This window comes from Toxotes jaculatrix, chromosome 19 (assembly GCF_017976425.1).
Source record: "Toxotes jaculatrix isolate fToxJac2 chromosome 19, fToxJac2.pri, whole genome shotgun sequence".
Classification (NCBI taxonomy): domain Eukaryota; kingdom Metazoa; phylum Chordata; class Actinopteri; family Toxotidae; genus Toxotes; species Toxotes jaculatrix.
In genome coordinates, this window is record NC_054412.1 from 14,504,656 (window position 1) to 14,523,703 (window position 19,048).

At 41.4% G+C, this 19,048-nt stretch overlaps 1 protein-coding gene across 4 annotated transcripts in view; it reads right to left on the reverse strand.

The window, feature by feature from the left end:
• Positions 1–2,399: 2,399 nt before the first annotated feature.
• LOC121199354 (1-phosphatidylinositol 4,5-bisphosphate phosphodiesterase beta-1) overlaps positions 2,400–19,048 on the reverse strand; it is a 104,990-nt gene continuing 88,341 nt past the window's right edge. Inside the window, exons 28-35 of one of the 4 annotated variants that reach the window (XR_005896442.1) lie at positions 17,903–18,071; positions 16,913–16,989; positions 16,720–16,809; positions 16,498–16,555; positions 16,238–16,324; positions 15,320–15,344; positions 12,057–12,155; positions 4,459–4,593 (exon numbers count right to left, since the gene is read on the reverse strand). Coding sequence is in view for 2 of the 4 variants with exons in the window: in XM_041063952.1 (XP_040919886.1) it covers positions 4,369–4,593; positions 16,238–16,324; positions 16,498–16,555; positions 16,720–16,809; positions 16,913–16,989; positions 17,903–18,071 (706 nt within the window). In the remaining 2 variants the exon portion in view is untranslated. Of the gene's footprint in view, positions 4,594–12,056; positions 12,156–15,319; positions 15,345–16,237; positions 16,325–16,497; positions 16,556–16,719; positions 16,810–16,912; positions 16,990–17,902; positions 18,072–19,048 lie in introns of those variants that run through there. The other 3 variants (XM_041063953.1, XM_041063952.1, XR_005896443.1) reach the window with 3 other exon arrangements.

The window sequence follows — 19,048 nt, forward strand, 5'->3', positions numbered from 1 at the left end:
AGAGGACAAGGTCTTTCGGGAGCTATATCTGAATGAAATACATCCTTATCTCTGGAAAATAGTTAAGTATTACAATTTAAAGGGATTTTCCTCACTATTGCACAGTACACAGTCTGAGGAACTGCAAGAGGAAGATAAAAAAAAAAAAAAAAGAATGGCAATACATGCAGAAGAGGTTAAGCTCCAAAAATAGTGGATCCTACAGTTCCCACACCCAGGTCTCTACCTGCAGCTTATAGGTTCAGCCTTCTGTTAGAAAATTGCAGTCTCCACAGGTTAAGTAGTACCACCCATGATGCAAACTAATATTCATGTGTAAAATCATTGGAGTTCTTTAAAAGTCAGTCGCTGTGAAATTAATTAGTTTATCCACAATTGTGCCATAGAATATAAAAGCAACAATAACTGTTGTAACAAAATATATATGTATATCTGTGATACTTTGAATGCTCCAGTGTTTCTGAGCTTCGAGGACTAAATGGTCTAAAAAAGATATGATGGAATGGCTGGTGAGGAGAACCCTGCAAGGCAAGGGCACTGTGCCCTTCTTCATCCATTTCAAGGGGACATTTTAGAATTTAGGACATGGTCTTAGGGATAATATTAGAATTACAGTGTGAGCCAGGCTAGATTAAGGTTAGGTTTAGTGTTAACATGACTTTGAGGTTATGCCTTGCATTTAGGATTAGGTTTGGATCACGATATTTGAGGCAAAGTGGAAAAGGGCTAGGATTAGATTTAAGGTCAAGGACTGAAAGTAGTCAGTGAAGATCCTTTCAGTTAGTGCTAAAATGTGTGTAAATGTCTCTGTGTGTTTATGTGTCTATCTGTGTATGTGTGTGTCTGCTCAGCGTACCTTCTAAGCAGCACCCTGTGGTCCTCTCCTCTTCTGCTGTCCTGGTGTGCCTCATTAAAGCCCAGTTACAGGACACCTCCTCCTCCTCATCCCCGCAGCAGATGGACAGACGCAGGGTGATAATATTCCTGGGAGTTTGGAGGGGCGTCACTGTTTATATAACCCAGAGAATCTTATTAAAAAGCCGCTCTCCTTCCGTCCTGAACTCTGGGTTAATTAGCTCACTTCCTAGTTGCTGGTATGCACGGAGGCCTCTGAATGGTCACAGTGGTTGTTATGGGCGACCAGGCTTGTCTTATCTCCTGTTGCCTGTTGGGATTCTGCTGAGGAGCTGAGACTGAGAAGGACATAGAGTTTATGAAGTCTGGAAAACACAAAACACGCACAAACAAGCGCACGCATATGAACCACACTCTAAAATTCACACGCACAGGCACATGGACACAAGCTGCAACCACAGACATAGCAAGCTTATACAAAGAAAACCACCACAATCGTTAGATATCAACTTGACAGAAAACATACTCTGCAAACATACTGCACACAGCGACTGAGGTGGATTTTTATGGTTGAAACACAGTGATTCATTAAACGTTTTAGGTGCAGGAAGAGTCAAATAGGCACAGGATGTGTAATACAAAACATGCCCACAAGCGTGTACATGCATGTGCACATACTGTATATTCTCACTTGTTTAGTTATGACACGGGCGGTCTTGCATAGTGACCAGTATCACAGCAAAATTTGCATGAATCAGAAGTGGTGTCCTTTGACACAAATACTAACAATTCCGTTTGATTTCAGTGCCTCTCGAGTTTTCAAGTGGCGACCAGTGATTCAGTCACGGAAGTGCTTGAATTCATGTTCCTCTCAGGTGTTATTTCAAAGATATTGTTACCTAGGAGATGATAGGAAGTAGGTCATCAAGGCTTTCTCCCCGCTTCCCCCTGCCCCTGAGTGTGACATACATACACATTTACCTACATACACACAGCACATACATGCCCACTCGCCCCACAGATGCTTCTCAAAGCGCTTTCTATAGTTGGGTTTGGATCATTGACATTCACATGTGGCCTGCTTTCTGCCGTGCAGTTATACACGTTTCAGTCTTCTCTGTTGCACTCTGTTTTTTCTCTCTTTCTCTGCATTATTATCAAGCCTTTGCCTTGTTACAAAGACTGTGGGTTCACAATGAAATCTCTGTTTCAAGTAAAACAATAAGCCATGACAAGACGACGACAAGTGACACATTTGAAGGCAAACAAAATGCAAACAACCCACAATTATGGAACTGGATTAAAAAAAAAATAATAAGACAACATTCCAGCAAAGGAACTGTTTGATAACTGAATACAAGAGGGTGATGGAGAAGCTCAGAAAATAAAGACAATATAATGATAAATGGAGGACAGCACTTTAAAAATATATCATGTCCACAGACATAAAAGTTGAAGATGTAAAACTGAAAACACAAGTACACATATTAGTTTGACCAAAGACAAACGAAAAGACACACAACTCCACTCCGGCAAAGTACAATAATAGCCACATTTATTTTAATTACAGGCAAATTCCCTTTACACTATTTTTTTTTTTTTAAATCAACTTCATGTTTTATCCTTTATGTCAGACATACATTTACATTGCCAGAGTGCATACACTTAAGTTGATGAGAAGGAAGGAGGGGGAGGGGGGACTGTTAAATAAAGTGGTTCAAGACATAAAAGAAGGATGTCTCGCATTTCTTATGAGACACATGTCAAATACTGCTCATCACAAGCATTACTCAGTAGTGGTACTGTACTAAAAAGTGCACACGGTCTATTCAATATCAGACAGCTTCATATAATATAATGGCGATTTAAACAATGATGCATTTCACACATTCAACATCAAACAAGGCAAACCTATTCAAAGGCACAGGACTCTCACATCAATATCATCATTTTAAAAAGTAGTTTAAACTTGTACACGTCAGGTAATCCTTCACTTTCAACATTTTTTTTAAAAGGAAAATCAGCTGAAGTATGATTTTATATCAAATGACACACCCGTCAGTTAAATGGCACTGGACAGTTAGGAAGTAATAAAAAAACACTTCCCTGTGGTTACTGAATGGGCACAGTTCATGTGTTAAAAGAGGAAATAGTTCAGTTATTCATGAGATCATGTTAACGCTGGTGGTCTGCAGATATAAACTGAGCGTTTGGGGTCTGCTTAAAAATAACTGAACTGTTTCCCCACTTCAAACTATAGCTACCAATTGTAGGTGAATATTGAGAATAATGCCAGTGGGCGACATATTTCCTGTTGACCCGTGCATCTGCTCTGTGTACTGGGAAACTGCGCACACATTCCCCTGTAGGTACACAGTGAACCAGTTAAGAGGAAGGCCACTTCTATAAAACTACAGCGGGATCCTCTTCTTCTGTTTGAATGTCCTGGTTTGACTGTTTTAGTTCAAGGGGACAAAGGTAAAGAATACAATGAGCAACCTGTTAACTTGAGCCAAGCTAATTTCGGATCTATAAGAAAGAGGTGTGTCGCTCAGCTTACGCCACAGTGATGTATGAAGCCACATTGGATCCACTGTTTTGCAGGTTTAGTTGAAATGTTTCAGAGAAAATAGATTTACATTTAATAAACATCTCTGCTACAGAGCTACTGTAACGTTTACAGTTGTTCAAATACATGCAGATACTGTACAGCACAATTTCCCTTCACTTCCTCTCCAGGCAGAACTGCCCACAAACAATGCAAACTTGTTAAAAACTAGCCCAAAAGAAAAGAACGACAGATCACTGCATAATATTACCATGCCAAATTTTATACAAACCAAACAATGGTTAAAAAAATGATGGTTTTAAAACAAAATAGCAGCAACACATAGGCTTAGTTCTGTGAGAACAAAATCGAGAACCAGCAAGCCACCAGTGCCTCTGGATTAAAGTAAAAGAGTTACATAGTTATGTCGTGAGCCTTCAGTGCAAATATGGAAGGGTGAATCTAAATCTTATAAAGATGGAAGCTTTAAAGGCGGAATATGCAGTGGTTTCTTTACAGTACAAGTTGACTCCACTTAAATGACATTGTCCACTGTAAGTGAATTCAAGACCTTGGCACCACACACTTCACTGACCACTACTACTGTCAATATCATGAGAATAAAAAATAATAAAAAGAAACTACTCTCTCTGTGCAATAGTTCAAGTAAGTTATTTCCTGCAAATAGTTAGTGCTTTGTAACACATCCTGTGGCCGTACCGAAAGAGACGACAACATACAGGTAACATACAAATACACAAAAAGTACTATTTACATGAAATGGTTTTCTGGACAAGACTGCACTCTACGTCGAAAGGACCTCTACTCACCAATTCAGGCTCAGATTAGATCTAATCCTCCCAGTGGTTAAAATTAGGTTGGGGCAGTCTCATCAAAGATCTGTGGTCACAAACACTTCCACCAATCAGTGTCCCAGTGTGAAGCAAAGCGCCGAGGTTAAACCTCTAAAGGGATGTGTCGTATACTCGTTCCGACGAGCCCTCCTCCATGTCGTCCTCCGACTGCGACGCCTTGTGGTTGAGCTTCTCTGTCGTTGAGGAGGCAACAAGGTTTCCATGGATGCAGTCGTCGCTAAGCTTGGCCTTGCTGCTGTCCTGAACAAATTCTTGGATCTCCACGGGTAACCGGCGGAATTTGTCCTGGTACTCCTGGTCCAGATCGCTCTGTAGCTGCGGAGGAAGAGCATACATATCAGCCAAGAATCCCTAGCACAACTAGCACATTAAACCTCTACTGTGGAGTGTGTTACATTTTACATTTGATGACATTTGCAAAGAGTCTGAGTTTGTCAGGACAGAAAACAACAAAGATTGTGTCAGCAAAACACAACTAACATTTTAGTCATGTGGTCACACTAGCTTGTGACAATAAGAAACTAAATTAGTAATTAATTCCCCCCTTTAATAAGCTATTGCCTATGTTCCCTTGAGCAAGAGTTGACCACCTCCCGCTTCAGTTGGGCTGTTCAACCACCAACAACAGAAGATGGCAATTACACTGGGAAGAATCCAGATCCAGATGAATGTGTAGGACTGTGTACGAAGCATAATCACTTATGTTTCCCTCTGTACAATAAATGAAGGTTATAAGAAGTGGACAATAGTTGCATTAACTCCTCTGCAGGTAAAGGTAAAAGTTCTGAGAAGATGATAAAGTGAACAATCCTAAGTTGCCCAATTGAGGTGTTTTGGCTTCCACCGACTCCAACTGGAAATATATGGCTCTTCAGCAGCTATGTGCTCCACTTACTTTCACTTGGTCTGGGCAAGTATGTACAGTGGTGTTTTCACTAAAAACAGCTGCCTGTTGTGTCTGAATAACATCCGTGATGAGAGTGGTGGGACACATTTTTAATATAAAAATGAAGATTAGAGCAGCTTTAAAGATTTCAGCCTTTCCAGCATCATTAACAATCACTGTGCAGACTGTATTGCATGTGCTAAGGTTCAGTAAACGCTGCAAGGCATTTTTTACATGACTGTTATGTAAATATTATTTTCATAGGAACTCAGCTTTATTCTGTACCATACAATAGAGACCGAAAAGAAAGATTGGAGACAGAGCGACAGGCAGGAGAACCCTGACATTTAGCACTGAATTGTTACCTTGGTCCACTGAGGTAGACGATCCCCCCTGCAACCACGTACTATACACTCCCTCCCCTTACTGAAGAAATAGAAAGGAGAAGCTTTTTTCTCCCAGGCATAGACGCCCCCAATGATTACAGATGACAAGATTGTATTCATTTCATTGTGAGCCAATAATTGCTGTAATGCTGATTTCTCTGTTTAACTACCCGACTGGCTCCCATGGGAGAGCAGTAATTAAAAGAAAAGCCGCTAAGATGAATGGTGTCAGAGTCTCACAGCTCAATACAGTCACGTCAGCATTATGAGAGATCGAAAATACCTGCGAGCTTCGAGCGGATTTATCTGGGATCCATATTTTGTCTGAGAAGCCTCTGTTAATCGAATGAGGGCCCACTTCAAACTCACACCTAAACTTGTAGCTCAAAAGCTAACACAAACAATGTTAATAGAAAATGCATGAAGACTGACTCAGAGCAAAAACCAAGGTCGGCAATGCTGATACTATAATTCTGTAAAAAGTTTGAGAGTCATACGTGCGCTCTTGCAGGAACTTCAGACAGAAAAAGCAACTTAACACAAAGCTGTTCAAGACATGTTCACAGGAAAATTCAAGAATGAGAGAGAACGAGAGAAGAGAGGAGAGGACGAGCGGAGAGGAGAGAAGAGGTGAGGACGAGAGGAGAGGAGAGGGAATGAAGGTCAAGGACTGCCATCATTCTCTCTCAACTTTCCAATTTTCTGCCCTCTCCACTTCACTTTATGAGATGGCACATCAATTTCATTTGAGAGTACTGCATAGCAAAATGAGAAACCCTGCTACAAAGTACTTCACATTCTGACAGCACTTAAATGCACTGATATATTGTAAATGACGCTGATGTTGGGTTATGTAGATTATTAGTATGTATATAAGAGTATGAGCTGGTAGCAAAATGTGTCCATAGTGTCAAATACTGAAAACGGTCAAAAACTGACAAATTAACAGACTTTAGACTTTATTTTACTTAGACCAAACTCTGTCTTTAACACTGCTGAATTTAGACATTTTGTTAAATTAAAAAAAAAGAAAAAACAGCTAAAAATGGCTTAATTCCACCTCTTCTTTTGTTTGTGAGTCTACGGCTCAAGTGGCTGTGGAAATTATGTCAGAAAAAAATAATCAGCTTCACAGTTTGTTGCCAAATTGTCTTTACTTCGAGTTTTCTAATATTAGCATAAGCATTTTCATGAATAATGAATGAATATTGTCATCAAAATTCATGCAACGTTCACTATAACACCTCAGAAATCCACAAGTTACTTTTCCATTGTGTCAGTTGTATTTCCACCTGTTACTTATCTGTGTATCATTATTTCAGCATAAAACCTTCACTTGATTCTCAAATTGAAAATAACTGACACATGCAAGTTATTGCATTTGAACGTTTGTGCAGTAAAACGTGAAAATGAGTGCAGACTCAATCAGCCAGATAACACCAACAGCTACTGTACTCGACGCTGTCTGTCTGTGTGTGAAATGAAGGAGTGTCTTTCTGATGTTTTGAGTGTTACAGTCAAGCCTGCAAAAGCCCCCACCAAGCACGGCACCGCAAGGTCACCTTCTCTGAAACATGCCTCCCTCCTTCTCTCTCTCTCTCTCTCTCTCTTTTTTCCTCTTTTCTTTCTTTCTTTCTTTTTCACTCTCTCTGTGGGTCTCACAGAGCGGACATCACAACCAGATGGCTAAAGATGCACCACAGCTCTCTCTCTCTCTCTCTCTCTCTCTCTCTCTCTCCCTGCTCTGCACTGCGCATGACCTACTTAGAGGTGGGACATTCTGCACACCGCGTGTATGTGTGTGTGTGTGTACATGTGCCGCCTGCCTTTACCCTGCCTGCTGAGGCACAAACACCCTCTGATTAAAGCTGTCATCTTTCTCCCATCTGATGACACCCTGGCACATGTGAAGGAGGTGGGAGCAGGGGGCAGAAGAGTGCGAGGGGCACCAGGCAGTTCTCAGAATGACATGTGCATGTGTCTATCTGGGTGCATCTACGTGTGTGTCCTGCGAATGTAATCAACAGCTCAGAAGCGAACAGTGAGGGCCGTCTGTTAGAGTTTCGGTGCTGAGTGCTAAAGGCGGCACTTTGCTTTCACCAAGCGATGGACTGAGTTATAAAAAATCTCAAAGAATGACAGAAAGATGGACGGATTAGAGAACAGACAGCTAGAGCTGCAATCTTTTGAGTTTTCACGATCTATGGTTTTTATGATCATTAACTTCCATCTGTTATCTTATCAGTTTGAAAATGAAGAAATCTCTTCGCAGGAGTACATGAAATAGAGTAAAGGCACCAGTGAAACTTACTCTTCAGGCTTCCTGCAGCTGGTGGAGAGAAGTTTTAGTTAATTTTTGTCAGGCTAAATTTGACTGAACTAAATTCTTACTTGAGACATCAAACGCATCACATTTTTGAACTGTAATCAGGCCAACTGTGGTGCTTTAAAATGATAAACTCCAGGTCTGGTTGATGGAAGGAGTCCTCTTGAAACTGAATGACGGCCATGACAAAAACAAGATGAGAATAGTGTGCATTTACCTGTTTATTCTGTGTGTTTGCCTGTGGCCTCTGCTGTGTATACTTCCACATTGTGTATACAGCACATATACGTGTGTGTGTGTGTGGTCCAGTTTCTGTTTGGACACCAACCAGCAGTAGCAGTTATCCAGCCAGCTTTTAAATCTGCTTCTCATCTCTGAAGACCTGTCATCTGTCAACAAACCACATGCATGCATGCACACACTCACACACATATACACACAGTCAAATTTCTGCCTTTCTTAAAATACAGCACTCAATGACCTTCTTCACCAGCTGTCCTGGTTTTGAGAAGCTATCGAGGGAAGCGGAGAAGGCCTCCAAAGAGCCAAATTAATTCTTTGCTTTGAGCCGTGACATAACGCCTGCTGCAGCACCATCAAAAAAGCCTTCCACTGGCAACAGACTGCACAGTATCTACAGTATGGTATGTAGCAATGTTAACTGTGCCTCCTCATACAATCCCAATAAGATGGTCTAAGGGAAAAATGTGCTTTTCTGACTTGCTTTTAAATGTATTTCTCAGCCAATTGCTGCTCCTGTTCAAACCATTTCAGTGAAGCTGAAAGTCTTCTGTGACTCCAGCGTTCCCCATACATATGCTCTACTTGGCCGGCCTGTGCAGGTAGATAAAATCACTCTAGAGGCTTCCCTGTGCGCAGCCACCTAGCTAGCATCTACCCATAACCTGCATGTGAGGCGTTTTAGGGGACAACTGTAAATTACAGCTACAGAAAATAACCTGGGTTACACTCTTCACCCTCTAAACTGCATGTGTCAGTCACAGCGCTGAGCCACCACCCACCACCACAAGAAAATTCTCAACCTGTGGGAAACGCTGGCCATGGATCAAAACCACCAAAGCAGAGCCATCACAGAGATTGTGTGATGTGTAGTGGTATGTGTGCCCTGACCTTGAGCTACACTGCATATCCAAACACAGTCCAATTAGGCTAAACCCAAGATCCCATGTCCACGAGATGAGACAGGGTCACCACCCCGTCAGTAATACAGGCTTTTTGAAGAAAAAAGGTGGTTGGCTGCGCTATGCAAGTGTGTGTGTATGTGTGTGTGAAGGGTGAGAGAGCAGCGAGGACATGGAACGCCATTCCTTCATTTACATTCTTTCCACTGTATTGGTCATAACTATGAAAATGAACTGCAGCAGCCCAATGCAAGAGAAAGAACAACATGGGTAATGAGAGAGAGATGGAAGCAGCTGCTACTCGGAATGGGCTGCATACGCTGAATATCTCTTTGTGTGTGTGTGTGTGTGTGCGTGTGCGTGTGTGTGTGTCAGTGCCCTTTCCCGACTCCTCTCAGATAATTCATCTGCTGTTTTGCAGGATTTTTTTTTAGATTATTCTCTTCAGGTTCAGGAATTTAAAAACACCCCTGCATACCTCCACCATGCATGTACAGTAAATGAGTGTTTCCCCTAAAAGGATTGGTTCAAAAGAGAAGCTCAGCTGTGAAACGTGCTTGGAGGTATCATGACGTTCAGATGTGGATGCTACCAAGAAAATGCTACACAAAGTGTTTTTTAAACATTAATATAAGATTGTGAAGTGAAACGTGATAACTTTGTATAATAATTGTGAACAAACGAGTTGGGTGATAAGAACAAGTGGGTTTGTCACTACAAGCAACCCTTTTACACATTACATGTAGTAGTCTCATCCATTGTTAACATAAAAATATTGATTAGTGCAGTTTTAAACCCTGCTGCTTCCTGTAATACTTTTTTTTAAAGTTGCACTCTTTCATTTCAGTGAAGAGGACAAACATATGGGACATTATTTTCTCCTGACTTTTCTCTTGCTCCAGTATCTGTTATTGCAAGGTGCTCTGAAAACAATAAAACCTTATTGCTCTAGAGCTTTAGGTAAATGCTGGATAAGATAACATGTACAAAAAAACACAGTGATACAGGCCAAGCTGTAATTACTGTTTGTAGCCCAAAAACTAGCTGCCATAATATACTTTAACACTTTTATGTAATCACACTCTTTTCTTTTCACATCTTGCCATCCTCTCCACCTGCATTTTTCTCTGCACATTATCAGGTGCCACAGTCTTTGTGCTTCTCTCACCTCTTCTTTCCTTCCTCTCTTAATATATTAAAGGTTGCTCGCTCTGAAGCCAGAAACCTCACAACCATACTCTAGAGAGGAGAGTTTCCAGCAGGAGTTCAGTAGTGAATGTTCCTCAGACAGAGCATAACCCTGGAGAGCTTCATTAGCACATGTGGGCATACATAATGAACACTCGTGCACTGATCTAAAATAGCAGCTAGCATAATAGAGCAGAGGAGTAACCAAGCGTGCAACATGTACGCGCACTCAAACATACACAATGGATTTTACTTCAGTGCCTTCACTGGTTTGCACACAGTGTTCCCTGTGGGTCTGGTGTGTGTGTGTGTGTGTGTGTATGTGTATGAACGGGCACAAGTGCATTATTGATGCAAACCCTCCAGGCGGAGATGATGCAGATCAAAGTCTGTGATAAGGGAACATAGAGGCCACCTCTACATCACCCAGTGAGAGAGTGGGACACTGAAAGTGACCGAAAAGAGAGGGTGGCAGCACACTCGCTCTCTGCCTCTTCACCTCCAGACCTCCATGCCTCCTCCAACCTGTTTGCTGCCCTTCTCTTCATTCAACCCCCCCCTCCCCTCGCTGTCTTCCACTTCCAGTAACCATCTCTGGGATTGCGTCATAAGCACTCAGTTCCAAATTAACAGATTGCAGAGAGTCATGAAGGATAGGAGAGGATATGAGAGGTGGGGAGGGGGGAGAGTGGGGGGTGGGGGACCCGAGTTTCCATGACGACTGCACAGGACTCCTGCTTGTCGAACAGATGAGTGTGTGTGTGAAAATATCCGTGGTTCTGTGTGTGTGTGTGATTTGAGGCTTGCACGGTGGGGAGACACCATTGGATTTTTTTTTCTCCTTTTCATTTAAGTAAGAAAGAATCAGCATGTCTGCTACGTAATAACATAGATTCACACCACACACACAGACACCAACGCACAGTGTGGTGAAACATATTGCCTTATCACTATTTCATATCTTGTTCACAGCCAAAAAATGCGTGAAGGGGATGACTAGTACAGAGGAATTACAGCATGGCTTGGTAAGCCTTCAGTCCAGTCCAGTCATAAAACCTTCAAAGAGGCAGGAATCCTTTTCACTAGATGTCCATCTTACCTAGCTATATTGGCTGAACATATAGTCATGTCATACTTGCTCCTACAGTATGAGAAAAGACTCTGATTCTCTGTGACGTCAGTGGTTTTGTCAAGAAAAGGTTTGAAACAGGTAATTGTAGATTTTCTCACCAATGTCATTCAGCTCACCCACTCTCTGTATTCAGAGCATGCGAGTCAAGTCACAGTCAGCAAACTTAATCAAAAAACTAAAACTCTTAAAATTCAGCAGCACAAGTGAGTCTTTAACCTCCTAAAAGGCCACATCAACTTAATATGTGAATGATAAAAGGTGCAATGTGAACTTGACCCTTATGTCTGTAAGTATGAAGAGAAGATGAGAAGAAGCAACATGACAGGATTTGGGATCTTGACGTGTGCCAAAGCAAGCGTTTGCCATCGTGCTGGGCATCGCTGACTCCTGGGAGGCGTTTTGATTGGATCATTAGCAGGACAGTGACACCTGAGTGCACATGCTGGGAGTGACGACAAACCTCGCCATGGCTTTCTTTTTCTCTCGCTCCTTGCTTTTCAGTTTAGTACATGACCCACACGCTATCATCAACTAGGACTTAAAATCTTACAAACACAAGTCACATGTTCTTAATGACGCTAAAGTCAGAGTAACAGATCTCACACAAAGTTTTATATCCCCTCAGCCTACTTGCATAGCAGAGATACTCTAGCTCGTTTTTTAGGTTGGGTTGGTAAATCACATGCATGTGAGTACACACACATGCACACACAACTACCATTGTAGTAGGCTGCTCAGCTCTCAGGGTCTCCACCAGGGATGGTTATAGCTGTCCATTAGTGGCTGCTCTGAGCCCAGAGGAGAAACTGGGTCAGAACTGTGTGAGAGAGAAAGTATGTTGTATCTTTCTGTCTCTGATTCATAAAGACTAACACACACACACACACACACACACACACACACACACACACACACACACACACACACACACACACACACACACACACACACACACAGACCAAACGTGGAGACACACAACAAAAGTATTTTTATATCTGCCCTGCCCTGGTTATCTATGCCCACATCCATTAGCCCCCATTGGAGCTCTTTGCATCCTGTCTTTCAGTCCTTTTGCTTTCTATGTTTGTGCGTCCATCTCTCTGTTGTTTACATTCATCCGAGGACCTAATGACTAATAAAGGCTTTTCCTGAAAGCTAATTCACCAACCAATACAAGTTGTGCACAATATCTTCCTTTGCCCTAAATATAATTTTGGCAGATTTTAACCGTGGATTGAATGGACTGCATTCACATAGCACCTTTACTATTAAGCACCAAGTGCTTTACACATTCATACACAGATAGTGTCAGAGCTGCCTTGCAAGACCAGTAATCTGCTCATTGGGTGCAGTTTTGCGTCCGGTGACTTACTCAAGGACATGTCCACGTACTGTGAGGCAGAGCTGGAAACCTTAATAAGATTTCACACAGACGAATATAATCAACATTTATGTAAAGAACTGAGAAGCTCTGCCTCCCTAAGGTAATACTGACTGAGACATGTTACTTGTATTGATATTTTTTATGATATTGCTACAGCTTAACAGTGCTGCTTAGTTAGATACACGTTATATTGTAAGTTAATTTATTGAGGTTCAGTCATACAGCAATCCCTGACTGATGTAGTCTCTTCAGCTGCTTTTAAAAGGAAACAGCATTCACGGAGAGGAACCTCGCAGAGTTGAACAGAGTGCAAACTAAGTGCAACATGAAATCAGGCCAGTCCAAAACTGGCACAGTAGGAATAATCATAGCCTCTGTATTTCACTATATGAAAACAACTGTGTTGCTTCATTAAAATTGCCGTAAGTGAGTTATATTGTAAGAGGTAATTTAAAAAAATCCTTCCCTATGATGAGCATAAGACAGAGGGGTTGCCACGGTTGTGAAAACCATCCATTGTGGTGCCTGTTGACATCAGGTTTTCATTGACTACAGTCTGCCTGCCTTAACTTCTGCCTTTTTTTCTTTTAAAGTTCATAAGTTTAACATTGCACTTCAATAATATTGTCAGACTTTTGATGGATGGTTAAAAATGAAAAAGAATCAAATTGATGCGCCAGAACCAGATATATAATCTGTTTTTATTCAAAGTCCTCTTCTTCATTATCAAATCTGGAACCTACATTACCCTCAATGTCACTTGAAGGCCGACGGTGCGGTCGAGGATTTGAGTGTGTTACGCTACTTGGAGCACAAGTGGAGCCTTGAGCCTGATGTAAAGATGAGCTGTGGACTACAGAGGTCTGGTAAGCTCACTTCCCACTAACTTCACACCCCTGGATTGTTTTCCATTCTCAGACTTGTAGTCTTAAACCCTGATCCTGACTCGAGTGACATCACTTGAGGTAATTTATCAGACTTTGCGCTACTCTCTGGGAAGCCACAGAGGGCTTTATATAACTTCTTTTCTCATATAAAGCACATTTCTTGCATATTTTGCGTCCAGATGACAGTCACTGCATGTGAACAGACATTGCAGAGGTGGCTGATCGTTATGTAATAGCCCTCTTCAGGCGAATTAAATTTGCCGTGGTCCGGATGTTGATTTAGAGAAGTGATTGTGACAGCGGGTTAGGTGATAGATAATCAGTTACAATTTTGTGGGAAACAATGATTGCGAACAGGATGAAATCTGATTGCAACACTATAGCGAAAAAAAAAAAAACCCCACAGAGCAGCCTCTGCCTCTCTCTCTCTCTCTCTGAACTGAGGAAAATCTGCTTAATTCAATGCTGATTAGACCCTGATGACACTGGTTCACACAGCTCATATTAAGTAGGTGCTGACATGAAGAAATCATTCTAATCATAGTGTTATTGACAAAGATGCTCAGGCAACTATTAAAAGATGATGACTGTCACCACATGACCATATTAAAAAGAACGTAGTTCAGCAACCTGAGCGAAGTTGATGGTTAACAAGGCAAATACAATCATCTCTGATTCAACCGTCCCCTTCTGTTTTTAACACTTCCCTCTAGCAAACATTTTAGTCTCACTACTTCATTTCTCCCTACTGCAGCTTTGTGGGAAACTGTCGAGAGCTACTGTATGTAAGGCACTGGGGCTGGATCTCTGTACTGCACCTCCCACACTCAACTCGAAGTGGTTTCAAAGGAACAAGGAGCTGTCACTTTGAGAGAGTGGGTGGTTATGGAACTGTCTCCAACGGCAGACATCTGATTTACGCCTGTCTTAAAAAAAAAAAAAAAAGACACTATCTCATGAGGAGATACGGTAAATGTACACTCTGCTGCTCATTTGACAACATGAGTAAAAACATGATCGTAGGATCACAGCAGAGTGTCTCCCTGGCAGGCAGATGCGATCTTGATTATACTGGCAGTGTGCTGTAATAAGCTCATTGAAAGAGATCGAGAAGAGAGGAGAAAACTGCTACAAAAGAAAATGGGTGTTACTTCCTTTTGTTTAGTAGCTGTACTAGTCCTTTATGATATTAGTTACAATCATGACAAACTACATGCCCAGTATTAGTATAAAGGTTTCATATTACAAATAGTAGCACCCCACATATTTATGTGTTTTAACAGAATATACAGTTCATTTGATTTGATATACCATAGCAATAACCCAAACTGGTGAAGCTCTTTCCCGTTTACTCTGATTAGAATAGAGGATCTTGCTCAAGGACACATTGACAGGTGGGATCAAATGTGAGAACTCCAGCTGGGGTGTGATCTCACTATACAGGCCAATCTGCTACCCCTGTTATGAAGTTATGCCACCATGCCATACTGATTACTGCTAAATTATACTAATACAGACACAACATTTTTGCAATAATTCATACAATATCCTGCATTCAACAAATGCTTGGCAGGTCTCAGTCATTACAGAGGTGCAATGCGCATTCACTTGTCGGCAGTCAGCGGCTCAGGTGTATAAAAGCTTGCATATTAATACTGCCACGCTGATGCTATATTAATGCTGAATACTGGGATGCAACAATGGTCTTACCATGCTCTTCAGCTGCAAAGCCATCCTACAAGGACAGTCACAATGACAAGGTTGGGAACTGCGTAACTCATAGATGAAAAGCAGACATGCTTAAACTCCCACAAGCACACTTAAGTGTTCACCTCACAGTAAGTGAGTGCTGTGATGGTATTATATAACAGCAACAGGATACACCATACAGCTACAGCGAAGGAGCTCTGTGTTACAAGGCAATCAGCCACTCCTCAATGATATACAACAACAACAACCCTTTCACATCGGCAAGTACAGTAGGCACTGGCATTTAAATCTAGGGTGACGTACTCTGATATCAGCATTAAGGCTTAAGGGGGATAAAAAAATATAACTATTATTGTGAAATCAGACTCCAACAACAATCTTCTTCATTTTACATTTTTGCTCAAAAGTGCCAGACATTGCAGCATCTCACTAAACCTGGCTCAGGTTGCCACCTAGTGGTTAAAGTGAGCAGCTAGTTATTGGTTAGAGGGTCTGGTTCTATGTAATTACATTTAGCCCAAGTCATTTTTCCTCTTTGAAAAATAAAAACAAACAAACACACAAGAAAACTTCAATGTAAAAAGCAAAATACCTCGCTCAGATTTGCTTTTTATACATTTGTTTTTAGATTTTGTTTGAAAATCTGTGCTGCTGGATTCCCAATTTGTTCAATTATCACCACACATATTTATAACATAATGCAAGCACTTGTACTAAATAGTAGTATATAGTACTTGTACTATACTAGGACCCAAAGAAATGCTGGTCCCCCGGCCCTGCACCCCCAGCACCCTGATGCTGGATTCAGTAATTCAGTAATTTGTGATGGCATTGGAAATATCAGTGTTCAGTGGATCTCAAGTGAATATTTCATTCACAATGAAGTTATATTGAACTACTTCTTAGTAAATGTCTTACCTTTGGCTTTTCATCCAGGATTTGCTGGCGGATGTCCTTGTGCTTCTCTAGTAGTCTCTCCTGTCTTTTACTCTGTGCATCTTCCAACTACACACACACACACACACACACACACACACACACACACACACACACAAAACCTATAAAGTCTTTGCATGGCATCAGCAATATTAATTAACTGTATGGCACTTAATGAAGCAACTACATCGATATTCTTTAATGCAAGTCCTCTGTCACATCATAACCACACATCCTCTTACCCGTTTGATGTACTGCACCACCTCATTGACAAACGATCTGTTGATCTCCAGCTTCTCTCTGTGGGGAGAATTTTATCAAGTCAAACCAAGTGACCATTCACACTGAAACTAAATCTTTAGTGTTCAGTGACATCTAGTGGTCATACAAGTGTAACATCCAAACATACAAGGACACATTATTATTATTATTATTATTATTTCTGTTCCAATACAGATACTTACTCCTCTGTCACATTCTTGTCTTTAGATTTGGCTTCATTGATTTTCTCTTGCCTTTTCTTGTCCATTTTCTTCTTAAGATCCTTCTTTTCTCTGTATGTGATGAAGCACAGAGGGGACGATTGAGCGACAATGAGACTGTTAATGGGACTTCTGTGTGTTTGTGTGAATGTGTGTACACTGAACACAGTCTTACTTCTCACAGATGTCTCTGAGCTTCTTGAGCTGAGCGCTCTGGCACTCTTCTGCTATCGTGGTCAACTTCTCCACCAGCTAGAGACAAAGACATGGAGACGAAGACTGAGTGAAAACACTGAGAACGAAACATTGTAAAGTGAGTGAGACAGGAAATGTATGCTTTTAATTCCTGATTGTTGTGGTTGACATTTCACTTTAAGTTAAACTAAATTTGTTGACATTCTGATCCCAATCAAACTGCGTTCAGATCAGGGAAACAACACAGTCTCCGTTATGCTTATTGTCTTTTGCTTGGATAAACCTTTCTGACACCTCAGCTGTGCTCACTGTGCAGGTGTACTGGAGCAGAAGACATTCATGTTTCCACACCGTACAACAGAACATGTGCAGAGGCAGCAGAATGATGGCTGTAATTCTCCGGGGGGGAGGGGTTTGCGGTACTGCAGTATTCATTTATTCCTTTGTTTGATATGGTTAATCTACATTAGCCTTTCTGAGCTTTAGGACAGCAGGAGACAGTCAGCGCTTTATCAAGACCAACACAAGTCAGGGCAAGCTCCCATAGGTGTGTGGGCATACATTATATGTGTCTGTTTATCCTACTGTCACATACAGTGTGTACTTGTTTATATTTTGTATGTCTATGTGTGCTGTTTGGGCAAGAACTCTGACTACCCTGACTGGTATGGGTACATTCTGGGAAAGTACATATAAGGAAATGGCTTACATAAACGTTTTTATACTGCAATCAATCTCTCACTCTACAAGAGCTTAATAAGGGCACACAAGGGAAATACACAGTGAGTAGTGATAGTAAATGAGGACACTGGTGGGTAGATATGTTATCTCTTGAAATTAAAGTGAAAACAGATGTTATGAGAAAGATTTGTTGCAATCCTGTAACCAAGTACTTAATCACAAGCCAAAAACAGCTGTCCTCGCATCTATATATAGTATGTGTGTATTTGTTGGGTGTGTTTGAGAGTACCTGTTTGATGTGTTCTCGTTTCTGGTACTTCTCGCTGTAGTACTGCTCCTGGCGAAGTGTGAGGAGCTGTTGCTGCTGCTGCTCCTTCAGCTCTGCCAGCTTCTGGTTGCACTCCTGGTCCAGCTCACACAGCTCCTGGTCCAGGGTCGACAGAGAGTGTTCGGACCGGCTGGACGAATACATGCAAACACACAGCCACACACAAACAGAACATCTGCAGATTAACATACTTGCTTTGATGTCATTAAAGTGGTCTTTATTTAATAAGTAAGTATAAGTAGAGATAGTAAATAAATGCACGTCATGTGCACATTTATATAAAATTAAACTGCTATGATCATAAGAGTGAATTCTGACATGGATCCCTTCATCAGTGTGTCTACAGGACATTTAAATAACATCCTCTACATGTCTGCAGAACTTCCTTTGGCAGTGGTGCTAAGAAGATCGGTGTTAGTGTTTGAAGTAATGTCAAACATTAGGAAGGACGCTTATCTCAAAGTAACTCAGCTGAAATGTGTTATCTTTCTCTTGCAGTGGGCCTCTCAGGTCCTGTGTGCTCTGAGTTCTGATTCGCCAGTATGTGATGGACTCCTGTGGGCCCTGACTTTGTCTCTAAGGCTTCCAGGATGTCTTATGCGCTCATTATTATTCTAAGCACAGTTAGAATTAACTTGTGATGTAGTGTTGTAATTTTCTTTTCACTTTTGCAAAACTTGCCTCATGTATCTCTGCTTCAGATGGCAATTTACTGCATTTTCCAGAATGACTTTTAATATCCCAAGAGAAGCACCTTGTCAAAGCTGCCAGCTACACATACACACACTGCAAAGTGTGTGCAGATGGAGATAGTTACAACAATATGCTCACACAAAAAAAGTTGCCTTTACAACTCAAAAGCACAGAAGCCCTTGTGAGTTGATGATGCTAAAACCTCGCCTTTTCTTTTTGTGTGTCGTGAAAATGTTTGCAGCTTTGATGGAAGTCTCTCACTGTGACGCTGTGCCTACATTAGCTTTGCTTTTCTTTGCTGCGTAGATGCGATTTCGGAGGATTCCCTTTGAACACAGATGGAGCAGAAGGGAAAGACTTCAAAGAAGAGAGGTGAAAGAGTCAACCATCAGTAGGACAGTTTGAACAGGAGAA